This window comes from Barbatula barbatula (genome assembly GCF_947034865.1).
Source record: "Barbatula barbatula genome assembly, chromosome: 9".
Taxonomy (NCBI): Eukaryota; Metazoa; Chordata; class Actinopteri; order Cypriniformes; family Nemacheilidae; genus Barbatula; species Barbatula barbatula.
The window spans coordinates 5,311,640-5,329,761 of NC_136772.1; the positions used below are offsets into that span (position 1 = coordinate 5,311,640).

At 40.3% G+C, this 18,122-nt stretch overlaps 1 protein-coding gene across 1 annotated transcript in view; it reads right to left on the reverse strand.

The window, feature by feature from the left end:
- map2 (microtubule-associated protein 2) overlaps positions 1-18,122 on the reverse strand; it is a 73,632-nt gene that overhangs the window by 13,345 nt on the left and 42,165 nt on the right. The window contains exons 5-9 of the mRNA XM_079464553.1: positions 11,397-11,501; positions 9,232-9,306; positions 7,130-7,345; positions 4,178-4,480; positions 193-2,997 (exon numbers count right to left, since the gene is read on the reverse strand). Of these exons, the coding sequence (XP_079320679.1) occupies positions 193-2,997; positions 4,178-4,480; positions 7,130-7,345; positions 9,232-9,306; positions 11,397-11,501 (3,504 nt within the window). The remainder of the gene's footprint in view (positions 1-192; positions 2,998-4,177; positions 4,481-7,129; positions 7,346-9,231; positions 9,307-11,396; positions 11,502-18,122) is intronic.

An 18,122-nucleotide genomic window follows, 5' to 3' on the forward strand; every position in this document is an offset into this window, starting at 1 on the left:
ACAGGCACTCTTACACAAGCCTGTGAACATGCATGGACCTTATCAGACAGTGAAACTGACTAATTGTATTGTAACAAATTAGCTTATTTCCAAATGTTGTTGCTACATTAAACCTAAGATAACAAGCTTACTTAAATACTTCTAAAAAGTTGAATGCAAAAGAGATAATTTATTGAAAACTGAAAATTGCACCTTGCGTGTCCACCCAGGAGCTGTCTAAAATGGAGTCATCAATGGTAGTTTCATCTTTGTAGTCATCATAGCTTTGAGTAGGTGCCTCGCTCTCTTGTATTTCTATCTCTTTAACTGGACAAACTGGAGGCTCAGCTTGCTCTGGGACATCTACGACTTCTTCTAGACTGGCAGCCTCCATCTCTACTTCTTGTGCCATCTCCACTGAGTCCTCCTCCTCTTCTTCTTCTTCTGCGAGGAGTTGTGGACGTTCCTCCTCAGTGGGTGCAGAGAAGCGTACACTGTGTCCAGAGACCTCACCTTCATCAATGGTCTGCACCACTGTAATGAAATCATCTTCCACCATCACAACTGACTCAATTGCAGCTCGAGACTCAACAATGTCCTCTGCTGCCTTGGCTCCCTCCGAGACTTCCTCTTCCAGTTCTTCACTCTCGACAACATTAACCTCATCTTTCTCTAAAGCAATCTCAGCTGGCTCCGCTTTCTCTGGCACTGTTTTCTCCTCCAGCGCTGGTTTTGTTTCTGGCATGATCTCTTCAGGCTCCTCGGCAACCTCAACATCTTCCTCAGTTTCTTCAATAACAGTGGTGTCTATAGGCGCCTCCGCTGTCTCTGAAGGAACTGGGTGAGGTTGCTCCTCCACAAGTTTTTCTTCAAGGGGCTCCACGATAGTATCTTTCTGAATTACATGTTGCTCAGTAGGTTTTTCCTCTGTCTTTGAAGGAGCTGGTGGGGGTTGCTCCTCAACAGCTTTCTCCTTGAGAGATTCCACGGTGTCTTTCTGCTTTACCTCCTGCTCAGAAGGTCTCTCCTCTCTAAAATACTTTTCGAAAGATCCAACAGGAGATAATCTATTAGGATCTGCTTTTAAAACCTCTGGTGATTTAGGTTTTTCAGATTCAACGACATGGATTTTCTCCTCCTCTGTAGTACTTTCTACTGAAGACGCTGGGGATGGTCTGAGAGGTCTGGCAATCCTGTCTTTCGCAACTCCAGTGAGTTGGTAAACGTCTTCTGCATCAACCTCTTCATAGGCTTCCTGGTGAACAAGGTCTGGTTTGTTCTTAACCTTCTCCCGGAGCTCTTGGAGCTCTCTTTCCTCCTCCATGCTTAAAGGCCGGTCCTCCATTTCTAATTTGCGTATTTGCCTCTCGTAATCAGCTATTTCGGCTTCGGTTTCAGCTGCAAGTTTAGCATCAAGGTCAGGCTTTGCTTCTTCCAGAGTAACCGTCACCTTTGGGGTAATAAAAGTTTCAACTTGCTTGCCTAAGTGTTCTTTCTCATTTTTAGGTAAAGTTACACTAATTTCTTGCAAAGTTTCAGTCTTGAAGGGATCAACTTTATCTTGCCTAGTCTCAGTAGTAGATTTTTCGGCAATTGCACTCTCTTTTTCAAAGGAATCTTCATTACTTTGCATTTCTTCTTCTGCTTTTCCCTGTGGTGCAACAAACTCTTCTGTCTTCAGATCATCAGACAACAGACACTCCATTTCACCTGCAACAAAACCAAGTTCCTTCTCCTCTGAAATCACAGTGTTAAAGATTTGAGGAGAAGTATCCATTGGACTGTAGACATCTGCAGGGGATGGCATAGGACCAGAGTATTCACTAAAGACACAATATCCTTGCTCCTCCAGTTGCATTTCCCTCTTTGCGGCCATTTGACTTGGGTCACCTTTCAGTAAATGTGCTAAGGAATCACTCACAATTGAAGTCATGTCCATAGGAACAGACTTCCTCCTCAAAATCTCTGGATCAGCGTTGTCTGAGGTCAGCCTTGATCGCGTACCGGCCAGATCCAACATTTCAGGCAGATCTGGGGCCATGACTGTGCCATTCTTGTAAAAGCCCTTAGCTTGGACAGGTGATTCTGGGGACTCAGCTTGTGGACTCTTATTTCCATCACTGACTGTGGTTTGGGCATGTGGAGATGATGGAGTAGTTGTCTCCAGGATCAGAGAAGGAAATGGAGGTATTTTATCGACTGAGGGAGTGGTGGCAGGAAGATAATCAGCAGATTCGTCAAGGCTCCCGCAAGTATGAGACATGATGTCGGTAGCTAATGGAGAGAAGTTCCTGGGTCGCCCTTGGACGTCATGATCCATTGCACCAATTGTGATGTTCAAAGAGTAGCTTCTCTGCTCTAAAGCTAGTTTTCCAGGAGACAGCCTGCAGTCGTCTCTTCTGTCGCCCGGTGAAGTAGTCTTTAATGTGTCCTCAGTGCCTTTTGAAAGATCTGGTTTGACTTCCAAGGACTCAATAACCAAAGGTGTTTGAGCTAGGGTACTGTAGCTGATTTCAGGAAGCGGGAGGTTACCAAGAGAGTCTTTCTCCTCTGATGTAGTACTCAGCTCATAATACCCTTCCCCTTGAGAACCAGCAGCATCTGTCTTAATTGTAGTGGTCTCAAAATAAGCAGACATTCCAGATTTGTCCTTCATGTTCCCCTCTAGTTCATCAGGTTTTGCAATGGCTGTGACTTCCATTTGTTTGTCTTGTGCATGCCCTGATTCAGTCTCCTTTATATTGCTGAAGTCACATGTTTTTTCGGTTAAAGGCTCTATCAGGTCACAACTTTGCCCATCAGGCCTTTCCAATGGAGCTTCTAAAGGTTCTTTGGCATGACCCAGGCCACTTGGAGGCAGTTCAAAATCCTCCATGGGGTATGTTCTAGCAAAGGGGCTTTCTAGCATATCTTTGTCTCTGGCAAGACTCTCATAGGATGGGAGATCATCTAGATGCATTGCAGATTCAGTGAAGTCCATGCCAATGGGATCTGTCCTCTCCTCTTCCATCTTCAAAGCTGAAAGCAAAGCTCAAGTAGTCTGCATTGTATTTTATTACTGTTATTCATTGTATAAATGTTTGCCAGGCCAACCACCACACAGAAAGGCAAAGCTCTTGGTCAAATGAACTTGCATTTTCAAACAGCAGCAACTGAGATGAGACACACATACCAACTCAGTGATGAAGTGATGGCATGGATATGAACGGACCAGCATGCAGACCCTGAACATTCAATGTAGGGTGGATGTGGTCCAAAAATGAGGATGAAATGTCCAAGACGAAGGTCCAAACACAGTTCTGACGTCAGTAAACCAGCAGCTACATGGAATAGTTGATCTAACGATGTCTGCTAGATAAATATTCAATGGTTATAGGATTATGTGCATTGGATCTGTTATATTGATAATATTTCCATTCAAAAGATCATTTAACAATGGCTTGGTAAAAAAACACCAAAATGTGTGAGTTACACGGTTTCATCTACAGGAATATACAAGAAGCTTGTTGGCAGGCACTAGTTTTCCTCAATTCATATAATTTGCCATAATAAATTAATTTCAGTGCCACGAAAATAAAAATGTATGCACACATGAAAAAGAAGTTGTTCAGACCACAACGTGAACCAAATGAAATGACAATGCTTTACAAAAAACAACATAAAAATGTTTTATTAAAAAATGTTTTAATCAAGAAGCCATTACTTTTCAAATACATTTGAAAATGATGCAAAAAGCACAATAGCGCAAAGGATTCGCAGAATCCAAAACATAAAAATACAGGTGTTTATTTGGAGCATGCAGGCCAAACCAATCATCTGGAAATATAGATGGCAAAATGAAAGAAACTGAGCAATGGATGGCAATCTATGGAAGAGGTCGACCTGGCAGCACTCGTATCAATAGTGAAATAAGCAAGTAGGGTTAAGGAAAAAGCTTCCTCAGATAGCTAGCAGGTGGAGGCAGCACTGGAAAAAAGCATTTACGTTAGAGCAAAAGGAAGAAAATGACAGACAGACACAAAGCCCTGGCCACAAAAGCCAGTCACCATCCAGCCTGTGTAGCCTTGCAACATCAGCAAATAGAGGAGATGTTTCAGCCATTAACCCGACATTGCCTTAAAAAGCTCTCTTAATGCTTTCGCTCTGCATTTTTGATGGGAGAGAGACAACATGCAGGTCATGAGAAGGATGGACACACCTTCTGCAGGGCTTTCATGTCCCCCTGCCTCCTCGGCTTGCCCATTAGGGGCCTGGTTGGGAGCTGTAGCTGCCTGTGTGTGAACCTCTGCCTGCAGGCCGGGCAGAGCCTGGGCCTCGCCTATGACCTCTGCCCGCTCTAGGAGCTCAGATGGGGGTTCCTGTTCAGGCTCCTCCCCACTCCACTGCTCCTCCTCTTCCTCCTCCTCCTCTTGTTCCTCTACAGCTGCTGCTGTTGCTGCGCCTTCCGAAGTCTCCTCCTCTTCCTCCTCCGCAGCTGAGAGACTCTCTATGGTCTCCTCTTCTTCATAAAGAGGGAGACAAGTGGAAACATCAAGACTATAGATAACACAGACTTGTGTTACTGGGGAATAAAAAGGTGGGACACTTTCAGCTCTATCGGTCATGAGAATGTCTAATGCCATTTGTGGTGCATCTATGTGAAATTTTCTTTGAGTTTATGTATTCGTGGTAGATGATAAAGTATAAGGAATAAGATCATGCAGCGAAAGACTCCCTCTGGGTCCTTATTGAAGCAAGCGAGCTTTTCTTCCTCACCTGACTTAATATTTATTGCTTTATCAAAACCATGTAAATAGTCTAATGCACACAACATGTGTGTATCTAACATCTAGTATTAATAACACCTGATTTACTAATTCAGTATGGGTTGTCAAATACGTGTAGTTTTTTAGCCTTTAGAAAATAATGCACAGATAACAAGAGGTATCTCATGAAGCTGAGATCAGTCTGTTAGCTTTGGCTAATTTAGCAATAATTTTAACTACACAAAATGCCATCTTGACATTGTTTGTTTCAGTATTAAATAATTAAATGTATTCATATTTAATTTGTATATTTTACTAATATTACAGGGGGTACAACATTCTGAGCACCCCTACTGAAAATCTGTTTTAGTTTTTAAAAAGTTCATAAATTATTTTATCAGAATACATGAAACATACATTACAATATACAGAATGTAAAACTTATATCATCGGCATATTAACAAAAATAAAATTAACAATGTTTTTTGAACTGCAATGTTTAAAATGTTTTTGCTCTAAATACAGCATCTGGCATAGACACATTTGTGTAAAACATGTCCATGAGATCCTTTTGTATGCTTCAATGAAAGCAAAAGTTAGCTTTTTTGATTAATGACCTAGAAATCATCCAAATTCGTAAACATTTCTTCATCAGTTCACATCATTCTTTACTTTGTTAACCATATTCATGTTCCGTTTTATATTTCAATTAAATTTGGGAACTTCAACTTCCGAATTTCAATGTGAACTGAAGAGAAGACCCCACTATCTTGCAATATTAGTGCTTATTTTCCAAGTTCAAGCCAAATTTTCCATCTCGGCTTCATTTGTTCAATTATATTCTTCAACATGAAAACTGCCTTACGCGCAACACACTTCACAATGCTGCACTGACCCTCTTATCTGAGATGGAACAAAAAGCGCAACGGCACACTAATGCAGGTCAAGCAGTTTTTGAGACGTCCGAATTAATGTGAAACCAGAGATGCAGAATTTCTGCTCAAATGCAGCTTATGATGCAGATCATTCTCTACGGGAGGAAAAGATAAGGCTGGCGCTCTCTCTGCTGGAAGCCAGTCTAGATATGGCAACGCAGACCACACCAGGTCATATCTCAGCAGGGTGCTGCAGTGGAACCAAGGATGAGAACGAGTGAGTGCAACAAGGAAAAAAGAAGGAAAGAGAGCGGAAAAGACCTCTAAAGAATAAATCCTAAAAAATCTGCTTGCTTGGTTCAGATAACAATTATCAACCTTAATGAAAAGGTCGAAATTACATTTTAAAGGGATAGTTCACCCAAAAATGAAAATTCTGTCATTATTTCTTTGTGCTGCTTAATACAAAGGAAGATATTTGGAAGAATGTAAGTAACCTCATGTCCTTATATTGTATTAGTGTTTTATTCTGGTTTTTTGTTATAGTCTGTTTTGTACTACTCTATGTTGCTATGTCTTTTGTGAAGCACTTTGCTCAGCCCTGTGGCTGTTTTAAATGTGCTATATAAATAAAGTAAACTTGAACTTGACCTCTAGATCTCACCCCCCATTTACTGCCATAGTAGGGAAAATAAATACTATGGGAGTCAATGGGGGACGAGATCTCTTTTGTTACTTACATTACAAATTTCTTCCTTTGTGTTAAGCAGAACAAAGAAATATATACAGGTTTGGAACAACCTGAGGGTGAGTAAAAGATGACAACATTTTTGGTGAAGTATCCCTTTAAACCCTAACTTTCAATTTCATGTACACAGAAAAATGTAAAAAATTTAGGACTGTGATGACCAAATACGCTTGTGTGTGTGGGCTTTTATGCGAAGAGCTGAAAGTCTTCCTGTGATCTACAGCACGTGTACATCAGCAGGTTGGAAAGATGGAAGGGGCCTGTTAAGACAGGCAGGGTACAGATGCCTGGGAATGTGTTTGGGTCTGATGAGGGACAATCATAAGTACAGATGGACAGACAGGCTAACACACGGGCGAGACAGATGCAAAGACAAGAACACGGTAAACGGGCAAAGGAGAAAATGTGCACAGCATGCACAAATGTCCTGCTGATGGTGCAAGTCATTTGGATTTCAGAGACCTCATTTAATAGAGCACTTCACGACAGCCTGTGGCACAATGCTCATGTTTTCATTGCATGGCACAATGATTTCGCAAAATCCAAATGTCTTGCAATTGGAACACAGAGAAGACAAGGTACAAAAACTGATACCACCCCCACAAGACACGCTCCAGTCGGAGTGGGCACGACACAACAGGGACAAAAGACAGGAAGCGGCGGGCCAGAAAGAGAAAGAGGTGTTGATGTTGAGCCAAAGAAAGAAAGTGGGAGGAGAGAGATAGAGAGAAGTGGAAGAAGGAGGGAGAGAGAATGGCAAAGAGGAACCATGCGTGGTTCACCTTCGATCTGTCTAAACGCGGCGGCCTGCCCTGGGGGGCGAGAGCCCAAGCGCGTCCACTCTGGGCTGAATAAAGGGTGTTCATAGTATTCCTCGTCAGAGTGGTAGGGGTCATCCTCAGGCACAGACACTGAGATGGAGGGGGCGAGGAACTTGCACCTCTCGCGAGAATTTTGGAAGCGGCGGAGAGGACCTGCTTCCTCCTCATCCCCTACATCTACAAATAGACACAAGGAAAAGAACTGCAGGGAAATCTGGACAAAGAGACAGCGAGACAAAGAGACAGAGAGGAAAACAAAGTGGAAGATGAAAAGAAAGAAGGTAGGAGGATAGAAAAGGTGCAGCAGATAGAGGAGGAAAAGAGATTGCAAGGTAAAGAGAAAAAGTAAAAAGGAGACGAATCAGAATATGCTGAAAAAGACGAGAAAAGAGAGAAAGAGAGAGAGCGAGGGGCTGAGGAAAGAAAGAGAAAACAAGAGGAGTATGTGTACGAAGAAGAGAAGGACACACACAACACAACACACACAATATGGAGAAACACAAACTGTGACTGTAGCGGTGCTATGCCATAACCAGAGACATTTTATAGATTTATTTGAACTTTGGAAGGTATTGGGCTGATGGAATTGGAATATTTTGGTCATTCTGTAATGCGATGTTAAAGGGATAGTTCACCCCCCAAAATATTGTCATTATTTGTTTATTGTTCTGAACACAAATGAGGATAATTTAATGAAAGTTTGTAAGCTGTTTTGGTCACCACTGACTGCCACAGTAGTACAAAAAACGGCTTAGTTACAAAATGTCATTAAAATGTCTTCATTTTAATATGATAGCTGATACAAGCTGGATTTTATCCATCAACAAAATGTTTGAAGACTACTCCACTCTTGACACTAAAAAGCATTCAAGTATTGAAATGACAAAAGCTACTGTATTTGATAAAGTTACTATATTTCGATAAAAGATTACTGAACCAAACACATAACATGAATGGTGAAAATTTATTTTTAAATAAAAAAGTTCATTTACTCACCCTCATGCCATTCCAAACGTGTATGATTTTTCTTCCCCAGAACACAAAATATATTTTTGAGAATGTTGGTAACTAAAAAAATTCTCAAAATATCTTCTTTTGTGTTCCACGGAAGAAAGAGTAAAAAACACATTTAAATGACATGAATTTATTTTCGGGAGAACTATCCCTTTAAGAATTCTAAAATGGGATTTTATACATTTCATACTGACTTTAAGTGCCTACATAAAGATCTCGTAAATCTATGCTCAATGTACTTTCTGCTGAAGACTGTTAGTGGTTGAATAAGCGTTAATGACGCTGTTGTTCAGTGTAGTAGCTCTAGAAAGATATCTGAGCATGGCATTCAGCCGCCACAGGCAGTAGATACAAACAGTCAAAACGAGCACAAGCCCACGACATCAACAGCACCTACAACACAACATGCAAAACTTAAGACGAGGACACAGAGGAAGTGAGAGAGGTTTAGAGCAATCAACAGATACTTAAAGGGGCTTTGGAGAGAGGATGAACAGGCAATCTGAATGCCACACGGTTTCAGTAAACAGCCGGAAGAAACATCAGAAGAAACATTGGCAAACTGAGACCGAGCGGCATTCAGGTAAAGGTGAGAGGATAGGAGCTGGGCTCTCATGCATTGGGCGGAGTCAAGATCCATGATTGAGTGTTTGTTTGGTTAGGAAGAGAAGAAGGGGTGGGGTCACTTTGACGTGGGTTTTTGATCAAGATAGCTCCCGGTGTTAGCATGATGAAGATGAGGCCATGTTTAACAGCTGGAGATGCTGGATGAGGAAGAGGAGGTCGACTTGAATGATGTCAACAAAAGGCAAAGTTGATCCTGCAAACACTCCTTTGGATGGGCCCCACAGATCGGCTGAGCATGGGCATCGTGAGAGGGGTGACATCATCCTGAAAGGGGCGGGACTAGAAGGTGCCCCTGTCAGAGCACCCTTTTTCTGGCCAGGGCGACCAAAATACTCATATAAAAAAGGTCACGTGTCGCGTTCTCTTAGTGGTTCTCACCTCTCTCCATACACAGTCACTCACAGAGCGAAGCATGACCCTACCTTGTTCCAGCGGTCCGAAATGCTCTGCTGCCGGGGACGGTGGAGGAGAGGGCGGCAGGTTTGCAGAGTCTTCCACTGCAGACAAACAGAAGAAAAAAGATTGAGACAAAGTTTAAGATCAGATATACATAGTTTGGGTGTCAACTGTGGTTCTTTTGCAAACCCCGGCAAACTGTCTATATATGCTTGGTTTCTCAGCCCATGTGTGTCTATTAGATGTTTTTTGGGGCCTTTGTGCTTTTTAAAGAGACAGACACTCAAATACAAAAAGTCCACATGTGCAACATGACTGCAGGCCCACAGCTATTTTTCTAATCTTGTGCAAGCAATATTTATGTAAACATCCTAACTGGACCGATGAAACCCCTGGTGAAAATGTCTTCACAAGAATAAATATACTCTAGGGATTATTTTTCATATCTTAAAATGCAATTAGGTCATAAAGACCACCAGGGGTAAACAGATCATAACAATAAATGTGAAATGCCCAATTCACACAAATATATAAACACAGGTTGTGTGTATTTGTGAGGCTAAAGTTGGGATTCAACTATTCCATAAAACATCAGAAAATGATGTGTTTCATGTACAATACATTTGTAATAGTCCACTATTATTTGTATGTAAATACTGTTTTGTTGATATCTGAAATTCCAAACTTAGTTTTTTTTCCATAAAGATCATTGACAGACCTGTGAAGAAACCAGAATTGCTACGTGGAATTGGAGCCAGAATTAGTCCTTAAGGTTATTTGTAAGGATATGCTGAGCAGAGAGTAAGCCTGGCTCAGGATTTTAATGCCGAATGCTTTGCTGTCTCTAATCCTTTGAGCTCTTCTGACAGACTGACTCAACATCAAGCGTATGAGCACAGAAATCAGTTTTTTGCTGACAAATTCCTACACAGCAAGTGTAAGGTCTTTTAGAGGAAGCTCTGAGCTATAGAGTTTTCATTTCACTTTTTTCTTTTAGAGCATGAAAATAAAGCATCTCCTATATGTGTTACAGAAACTTCCTGTTTTAAGATATGACAAGTTCACAGGGAATCTTAATTGAAATTGCCATTGTTGCTAAACAGGTAGCATACACTGTTTGGCTGTTGCGGGGCCGACAATAATGTTAAAAATGAATGCAAATTTGAAGAACTGCAAATGTAGTTCTGTTCCGACCTGAATAAATCCATATTACTAAAACAATTTTATTTTAGGATAAAATGACAAAGAATTGCCATTCCAAGTGCAGTTTTTCAATTTATTCTTTATTCTTGGACTCAATGTTTTCATTATCGGCTTATTCTCTTGTATTCGTTAGATTTATATAAATTAAATTATAAAAAGCACAGTTTAGTTGACAGAAAAAGCACTGCGCCAACATTGTTTATGTAAACAAACAGCTGTAATGTGGTTGATCAATGTCATATAAAATTACACTACAGTTTACTGATGTAATAAAAAAATTAAAAAGCCACAACCGGGCTCAAAATCCTTCAGTTTTCTTTTAAATTTTCACGAAGAGGTCATATATATGTTATGTCATCAACAGACTGCACAGTTTATATAAAGTCTCAATAATGAAGTCGGTGGTCACTGTAAAACACTCCAGTTATATAGAAAACACACACTTAACTAATGCAACTCAAACATTTCCTTGAACTTTCAAAACCAAGAAAGCTCAAATAAAACCGTGCAACAAAATGACTTACAAAAGACATGAAACACGACCACAGAAACGTATCCACTACTTTTAAAATGATGCCAAACATAAGAGATTGAAAGAGAGAACGTCTGTTGAGGGTTCGCCCTCACTATAACCCTACAGTATGTTGGCACACACGCACACAGATAGCCAGGGGCAGGGTGGGTGCAAAAAATCAAGCAGAGAGGAGCTGAGACAGGCCAGCTCTCAGGGCAGATATGCCATTATGAAGTAAAGAAAGCCCTGGTGAGGCCCTCCACTGCTTTGATCAGTTCACACATACACACTCGAAATGGACAGGCACAATGATAGAAGTCAGCAAAACACAAAAAAAACACAAAAGCAACCTCTGGTTTTACCTTCTTATCTCTACACATACGGTAGTATCACACAAACACAATAAAGCCCTTAAGACCAGGCCTGAGTACAACACGCTTCCAGTATCCCAGAGTTCTCTCCTGCATTTCCTACCTGAGGGCAGCCTGACGGCAGTGTCTGGATTCAACTCCTGCTCTCCTTTGAGTACCGCGACCGCTTCAGCTGTTACCTCCTGCACGATCCGCGCTGACACTTGTTCTGTGCGACACATAACATCAAAACACGCATGGGCATGTAGAAAAGCAAATATTCACATATTCACAACATACACCGAGTAGCTCACTTTCCTACATCATACTAGCATGGTTGAACCAAACACGTTTTTCATACTTAATACATCCTTGCTGTCCTACAAAAGGGTGTGGCTACACGCATTGTACCGAGATTTCAGACAATGAGAATGAGGCAGCATCACACTGTAAGCGAAAGACCGATGTGCACACATATGGTAGCCCACACACAGTCACCCACACAGATGCAACTTCAACTTTTCTACACTAAATAGTAGGTATGCACTCTGGAATGACCACTTTTTACAAACAATAATTGGCCGACAGATATCTGTCATTTTCTCACTTACTGTATTTGACTGAGATCATCAAGATCTTTGTTTCAATCATGTTTTAGAAGATGCATTAAGATATACTATGGTTTGCAGAAAACATTATAAAACTTGGTGCCTTTTTGCAGTTAATTAATTAAATTAATTTGAATGCTACAGATGATATTTAACATTGTAAAGGTGCTGTATGTAATATTTAGAAGGATCTATTGACAGTAATGGAATATACATAGCTATATCTTCAGAGCTGTATAAAAACACCACATAATGAAGCATTATATTTGCCATGTTGCGTCTACAGTAGGACGGACAAACAGCTCTACAGAGCACATTTCGTAAATAGGTTATCTCCTGCAAAGAAGCAAAACATATTTGTCCTGTGTCATCCACCGTAGCTCTTCGAAAGGGAGGGGTGAACGGTGGAGTAAGCCGTTGGTGGTAATTTGCAACTTTACCGCAAGATGCCGCTAAAATCTCCACGATGCTCCTTTAAACCGATTTTATGGACCAAGTTAAAGGAAGCATGTGAATATTTTTTATTAACTTCTTTGATCTCTTGTATGCAATAACTGTTTGATGTCTTAAGTTGTTCGATGTGTTACTTTATGTGCTGACATTTTGCCAGGACTTCCTGGAAGAATAGATTTACATCTCAATTGGACTATCCTGGAAGAACAACAATAAATAAATACATTTTATAAAAGTATTTTATACAAGCTGAAATATATACATTCTTAAAATGATTCCCTGATTTCTAAGGCTAAACCAATAACTAAATATGTGTCACCTGTTTAGAGAGAAAGTCATATCAACATAAAAGAGAAAGCGTTTATCATTTTATCATGTAGAGCTTTGTTAAAACACAGTATTACAATGAAAACCTAAACCAAAGGTTAAAATTAAAAACACCACGTTATTTAAAAACTTTGTACATTTCCAGAACTGTTCTTTTTTATAAACACTTCTATGCAATTCTATACCAAATGAAATGACTTTGTGGCTTCCATTCTGAAAACAGCTTTCTCTCCCATTTATGCAAGTGCATCGATTTAAACTTTTGTTCAGTGGACATACAATGGAGGAAACGCTCTCTTTAAAGGAAAAATGCTTAAAACAGCAAGAAAACTGGCAGCACTTTGAGAGGGTATATCGTCATGGTAACAGCAGATAGGAAAGGTATAAGCGGATAGTGCAACCAATTAAGTAGCAGGCAGATCCCAGCCCACGGATTGGCTGGCAAGACTGATCCAGGGATAGATTTAAAAAAGCACTAATAAAAGTATCCCTCGGTTCTTGAAGACACTCACACACTTGCTGCATACGTATAACACACCAGAGAGCTTCGGTTTTAATGGCATCATTTTTTCAATGTAAGTTAAAGACAAATTGACTCAGTGTTGACCGCCCATGGTTGCCTACTATCCATAAATATGCAGGTAAACAGAGATTAAGAAAGAAATCTTTGAACACAATATTGATCAGCTGACATTAGACTGACACATTAGCACCAGTGAAGGTAAACATTGCAGAGATTCTAACATCAAAGCTTTTTATAGAGATACAAAGTGATTAAGGGCCATTTGCTACTCCCACTCTCTCCCCAGTGAAATCAGACTGCGTGATGGGAGTAAGCAACGCATCGCTTTTATTTCTTGTGCACTTTCAGGCACAATTTCTGCCCACCTACAGTCCCAGCAACATCCCACGCGCTCACAGACACACACAGAAAAAGGGAAGAGAGTTTTGTTCAAGCCCCATCAAGTAATGTTCACCCACGCAGTTATGACTCCAGTTCACGGTATGCCATCAAGCGGTCAGACCGAGCCGAGACCAGTATATCTAGTGGAGACTCACGTTTAAGGAATAGTCGAAACGTCATTTATTCCCTTCACAGTGTTTTAAACCAGTATGCTGTTTTGATTTCACCAGAAAATGTTTGAAGGATCACCAATGGGTTAGTGATCACTCAAAAAGAACAGAAAGAAAGGCTGAAAATGGTGTGCTCTATTTTATAATAATGTACTATCTATCAAAATCAAATGTTTTAAACACAAATGCTTTTGTGATTTTTGTAGCTTGACAGCCTTGGTCAATATTAGTTGTCACTGTAAATACGTATTTAAGAAAAAATGAGATTTTAAAGTAAATAGGTAATAAATGTTCATTTAGTAAAATCCTGACAAGTATCATCATTTATAACTTCCTGGAAATAGATGTGTACTATGTCATAGAAATGATACAAAAGAAATTCAATTTGCACAACCAGTTTTTGTATGACTCAACAGAAGAGCAGAGATCGGAGAGAAATAAAGAAAAGATGCACTTACATATTTTTTGCTCGTCCGCTTTCTCAATCATTCCTTGCTAATGCAAATTAACTATATTAACTTATACCTATAAAATATGGCCAAGCATTTATCTACTGTTTTTTAAGTATACCTGTGCATTCTATTTCTCACCATGCCATCATGCCATAATCATTTTAAATGCAAACCTGGCCAGTCCATGCCTGTCTTTGTGTCTGGCAGATGAGTTGTGTGTCTAGCACATCAGCTCCCCAGCATCCTCATACCCCCTTTAACTGTCCACACCCGTCTGCGTGAGATGTGCTCAGAATGCAGACGGGTTTGCCACAAGATCACAAAGCAACTAATCTAAAAATGTAAAACAAGCACATAAGAATGTGAAAAAAACACTGTGTTGTGTATGCTATGTATTATTCCCATTTCTCTTTTGGCATGTTTTTAAAAAGGCAGGTCTCCTTGCATGCATTGGTACATCTCTAGCAAGCAAATATTTAAGCTCCAGTATATACAATATGTACTGTACTACTAAACTAGTCCGATTAAGCTGCTATTTTAGTGGCGAGGTGCCACTTAAACCTAGAGAGAACCTCTATCCAACCCATTAGAAAAATCAAAGTGCTTACCAAAAAGTGCAATGTCGGTGATCTGGATGTCTGGAGGCAAATGCTTCCCTGTGCACCCTCAATCGTGTCTGCCTGCCAAAAGCAAAGCCGGTGAGAAAGGAGGGAGAAGGCTGGTACTCCATGCCAGGACTCCCCCGCAAAAGAGCTGAGCCGTTGCCACAGCAACACACAGCCTGGGCCCAATCTGAATGGTCTCCCAGCATGCCTCGCCTGTGGATTTTGCCAACCTCGGTATGCGAGTCACACGCAGCCATATTACTGATTCTGTACATCTGTGCTTCTATCGCACTGTTTTAGCATGAAGTCTCCTTATGACCGATTTTAGAGGACACCTTTGTCCAAAGAGACCGATACACTGCAAAGACAACTCTCCTGGACCAGCCAAGGTTTGAGTGCCTTGTTCAAAACCACAATGGTCTCTTTATAAAATATAGTCCTATAAATACGAATAATTTTCTTTAATTAAAATTAGTTTTTTGTGCGTATTTTGTATTAAAAAAGCATGGAACACATTCTTTAAAGGGGTGTTGCAACGGTGTGTCATGCATTCTGACTTCTTTACCACGTTAAACGTGCTGTCTTTTCATGCTTAACATGGTCAACTTGTCAAAAAACGAGTTGGACGTATTACGTAGTATTTCTGTGTTTGATACACTCCCCCAGTGTTCGTATAGGTTTTTTTCGAACATGAAAAATGCATGTTTTCGTAAATAATCAAACAGCTGTATCGGTCTTATATAAATGTAATCAAACTAAAGACTAAAGATTTGAAAGGTGCGATACTAATCTGTAAGTACTCAAGATTAACATGAGATACACAGAAACTGTGTAAGTTAGGGTCACTTTAACACCCGTGCACCACACCTTTCAACACAGCCTCTTTAATTCAAGCCAACAGCGCCATGACAAGCAATACATCTCTCTTTACTCTCCCTCTCAAGTGCCTCGATCTTTATGCAAAGTAATGTCTTGTGTCACACAGCATCTCGGTCTAGCACCTCGTGTGTGTCTGAAGTGTATGGCCCATACTACTGTGAATAACAGCGTATGGCTTTCTCTGCCCAGACTATAAATATTTGAATGCTTTGTGTATTTTATAACTTTTAATAATCGAATTTGCTTGTACACACAAGTCTGCAATGAACCATGAGATGTTGAGATCTCTTCTGAAACTCCAATGGAGACAGATGTGAGAATACCGGGCTCTGTTTGTCAGAAGAAACATAAAGTCTCTGTTTTATTTACATCAAATCTCATTGTCAAGGCAAAACAATTGAATTGTTGTGATTGTTCCCATTGGTACAGCTCCTAAGACATCATCAGAGTGTCTCCTTTAAAGCTGGGCAATGCTCGCATTAAAAAAACTAGAGGAATGTGAAAGCATAACTTCCTGGAATGATAAATTAAACGCACAGACCTGAGTTAAAGAAATGGCTTATTCTCAGAGTGATTTACGATGGGGGTTTGTTAATGATAAACGCACAAGTGATCCTAACACAGCTCTGGTTGAAGGATGGTTAGCATTAGCATTGGGAATTCCTTACCCATCTTTCACTGTCAGGGATCGGTGCGGTGATCTTTTCTCGCCCAACTTTATGCAGAATTAGGTATTTATGAGGGTGACAGGGGAACTGTGTTGATTCATATAGCGGACAGATATTGCTGGAATCCAGCGGTATCTCATGAATGCTTAAAACAGCTAAAAAAACATATGATGGGATGGCACCAATGTAAGAAAAATCGAGAATGTCACATCTGAATTGTATTGTATCTGAAGTATTCGTCCACTCTAGTCTACAAAAATATAATTAGTTTTTATTTCATACTGTATTTATAATATTCAGCCATGGAAAAAAATCTGTGAGGAGCGAGTACCATGCATTTAAATAGATGCCCTACTGGTTGTGTATGGGACCAATAAAAGCAGGAAAGAAACTGGGAAATATCAAACTGATTTTTTTTTACTGTGAACAAAAAATATATAGATCTCATACAAATAGAGAAATTTCCCAGGGCGATGATATAAGATGATATGTGAAGCTTCAGACAGAGCTCTACTACAGATCGATAATAACTCTAGTCAAAGATACAAGGGGGAATTCACTAAGAATGAATTGCACTCGCTCATAACTTTATTTTAATTTGCTGCCTGTGTTGTTTTGGCACTCGAATCACTAAAGTAATTACGCAAATCAGGTAACGGTGCAAACATAGACATAAAATTAGTGCTGAACATAATTTGCACGGCACAATTGGCCATCTTGGAAGCTGGCTTGTATGTGGTGGAGGATGCGACAGACTGGAATCTGGAATACTTTGCAAGGACTGTACAGTGAGGATATGCCTGGGTTACTGGATTGCAGATGATACGCAATGTGCAAAACATAGCCCCATTTACTACACTCATCCTGCAGTTTCCATCAATGTCAGGTATGGGAAGGCAGGTGAGCTGTCAAATGTGTGATCGATTAAGTGCTGGTGTCTGTAAACAAAGTGCAGGTTAGGATGACTGTCTCTTCATCTATCCTGTGCATCCATCTCTTCCTCTACATATTTTAATCTGAAACTTTCTGCTGATGTGTCTGTTCTCAACCCCCAGCCCTTGTTACCCCTTAATACAGAAACCATTCAATACAAACCCATCACATGTTAACATCTCAAAAACGTGTTTTACTCCTTTATGACTATTTAAAACCCCAAATGAAATATAAAAGATCTTAACAACACCGTCCCAAGTGTATCAAAGCTTGCTTAAAAAGAAAGAAATGAGATTTCAATATGGACTCAGACTGTATGTTGTCTTAATTCATAAAATACACTCATTTGCATCTATCTTTATTTCTCATTACAAAATGTGTCGTGGGGGTGCAAATTTGTCATAAAAACAAACTGCACAAAAAAAGGAAATCTTAAAGTTTACAGAAAATATATTTTTTGATACCTGATTTTGGAGTGAACCGAGACTGGCATACCTTGTGAATTTTCCCTCAAATGGTTAAAATCATGCATATGTTGTTATGCCTGTAAATGCATGTACTGTATACCCTCACAAGTGCACATCACATCTGGTATTGTTTGGCTGTGTGTAATAGGTAGTTTTAGTCCATCATTATGGGGGTAATTAGCAGCACCACTCCCTCCCCCTGAGCAGTGCACACAGCACCATCTCTCACTATCACAGGGTTGCCATGGCAGCCACTGCCCTACAATTTACTCTGCCAGACCTTTGTTCAGCATCCCTACAATCTTTAACATTTTTCTGCTGACACAAGAGAAGCGCCACCTCATTTTCTTTATCGTGCACCCCAGTGGCTTCAAACAAACCGAG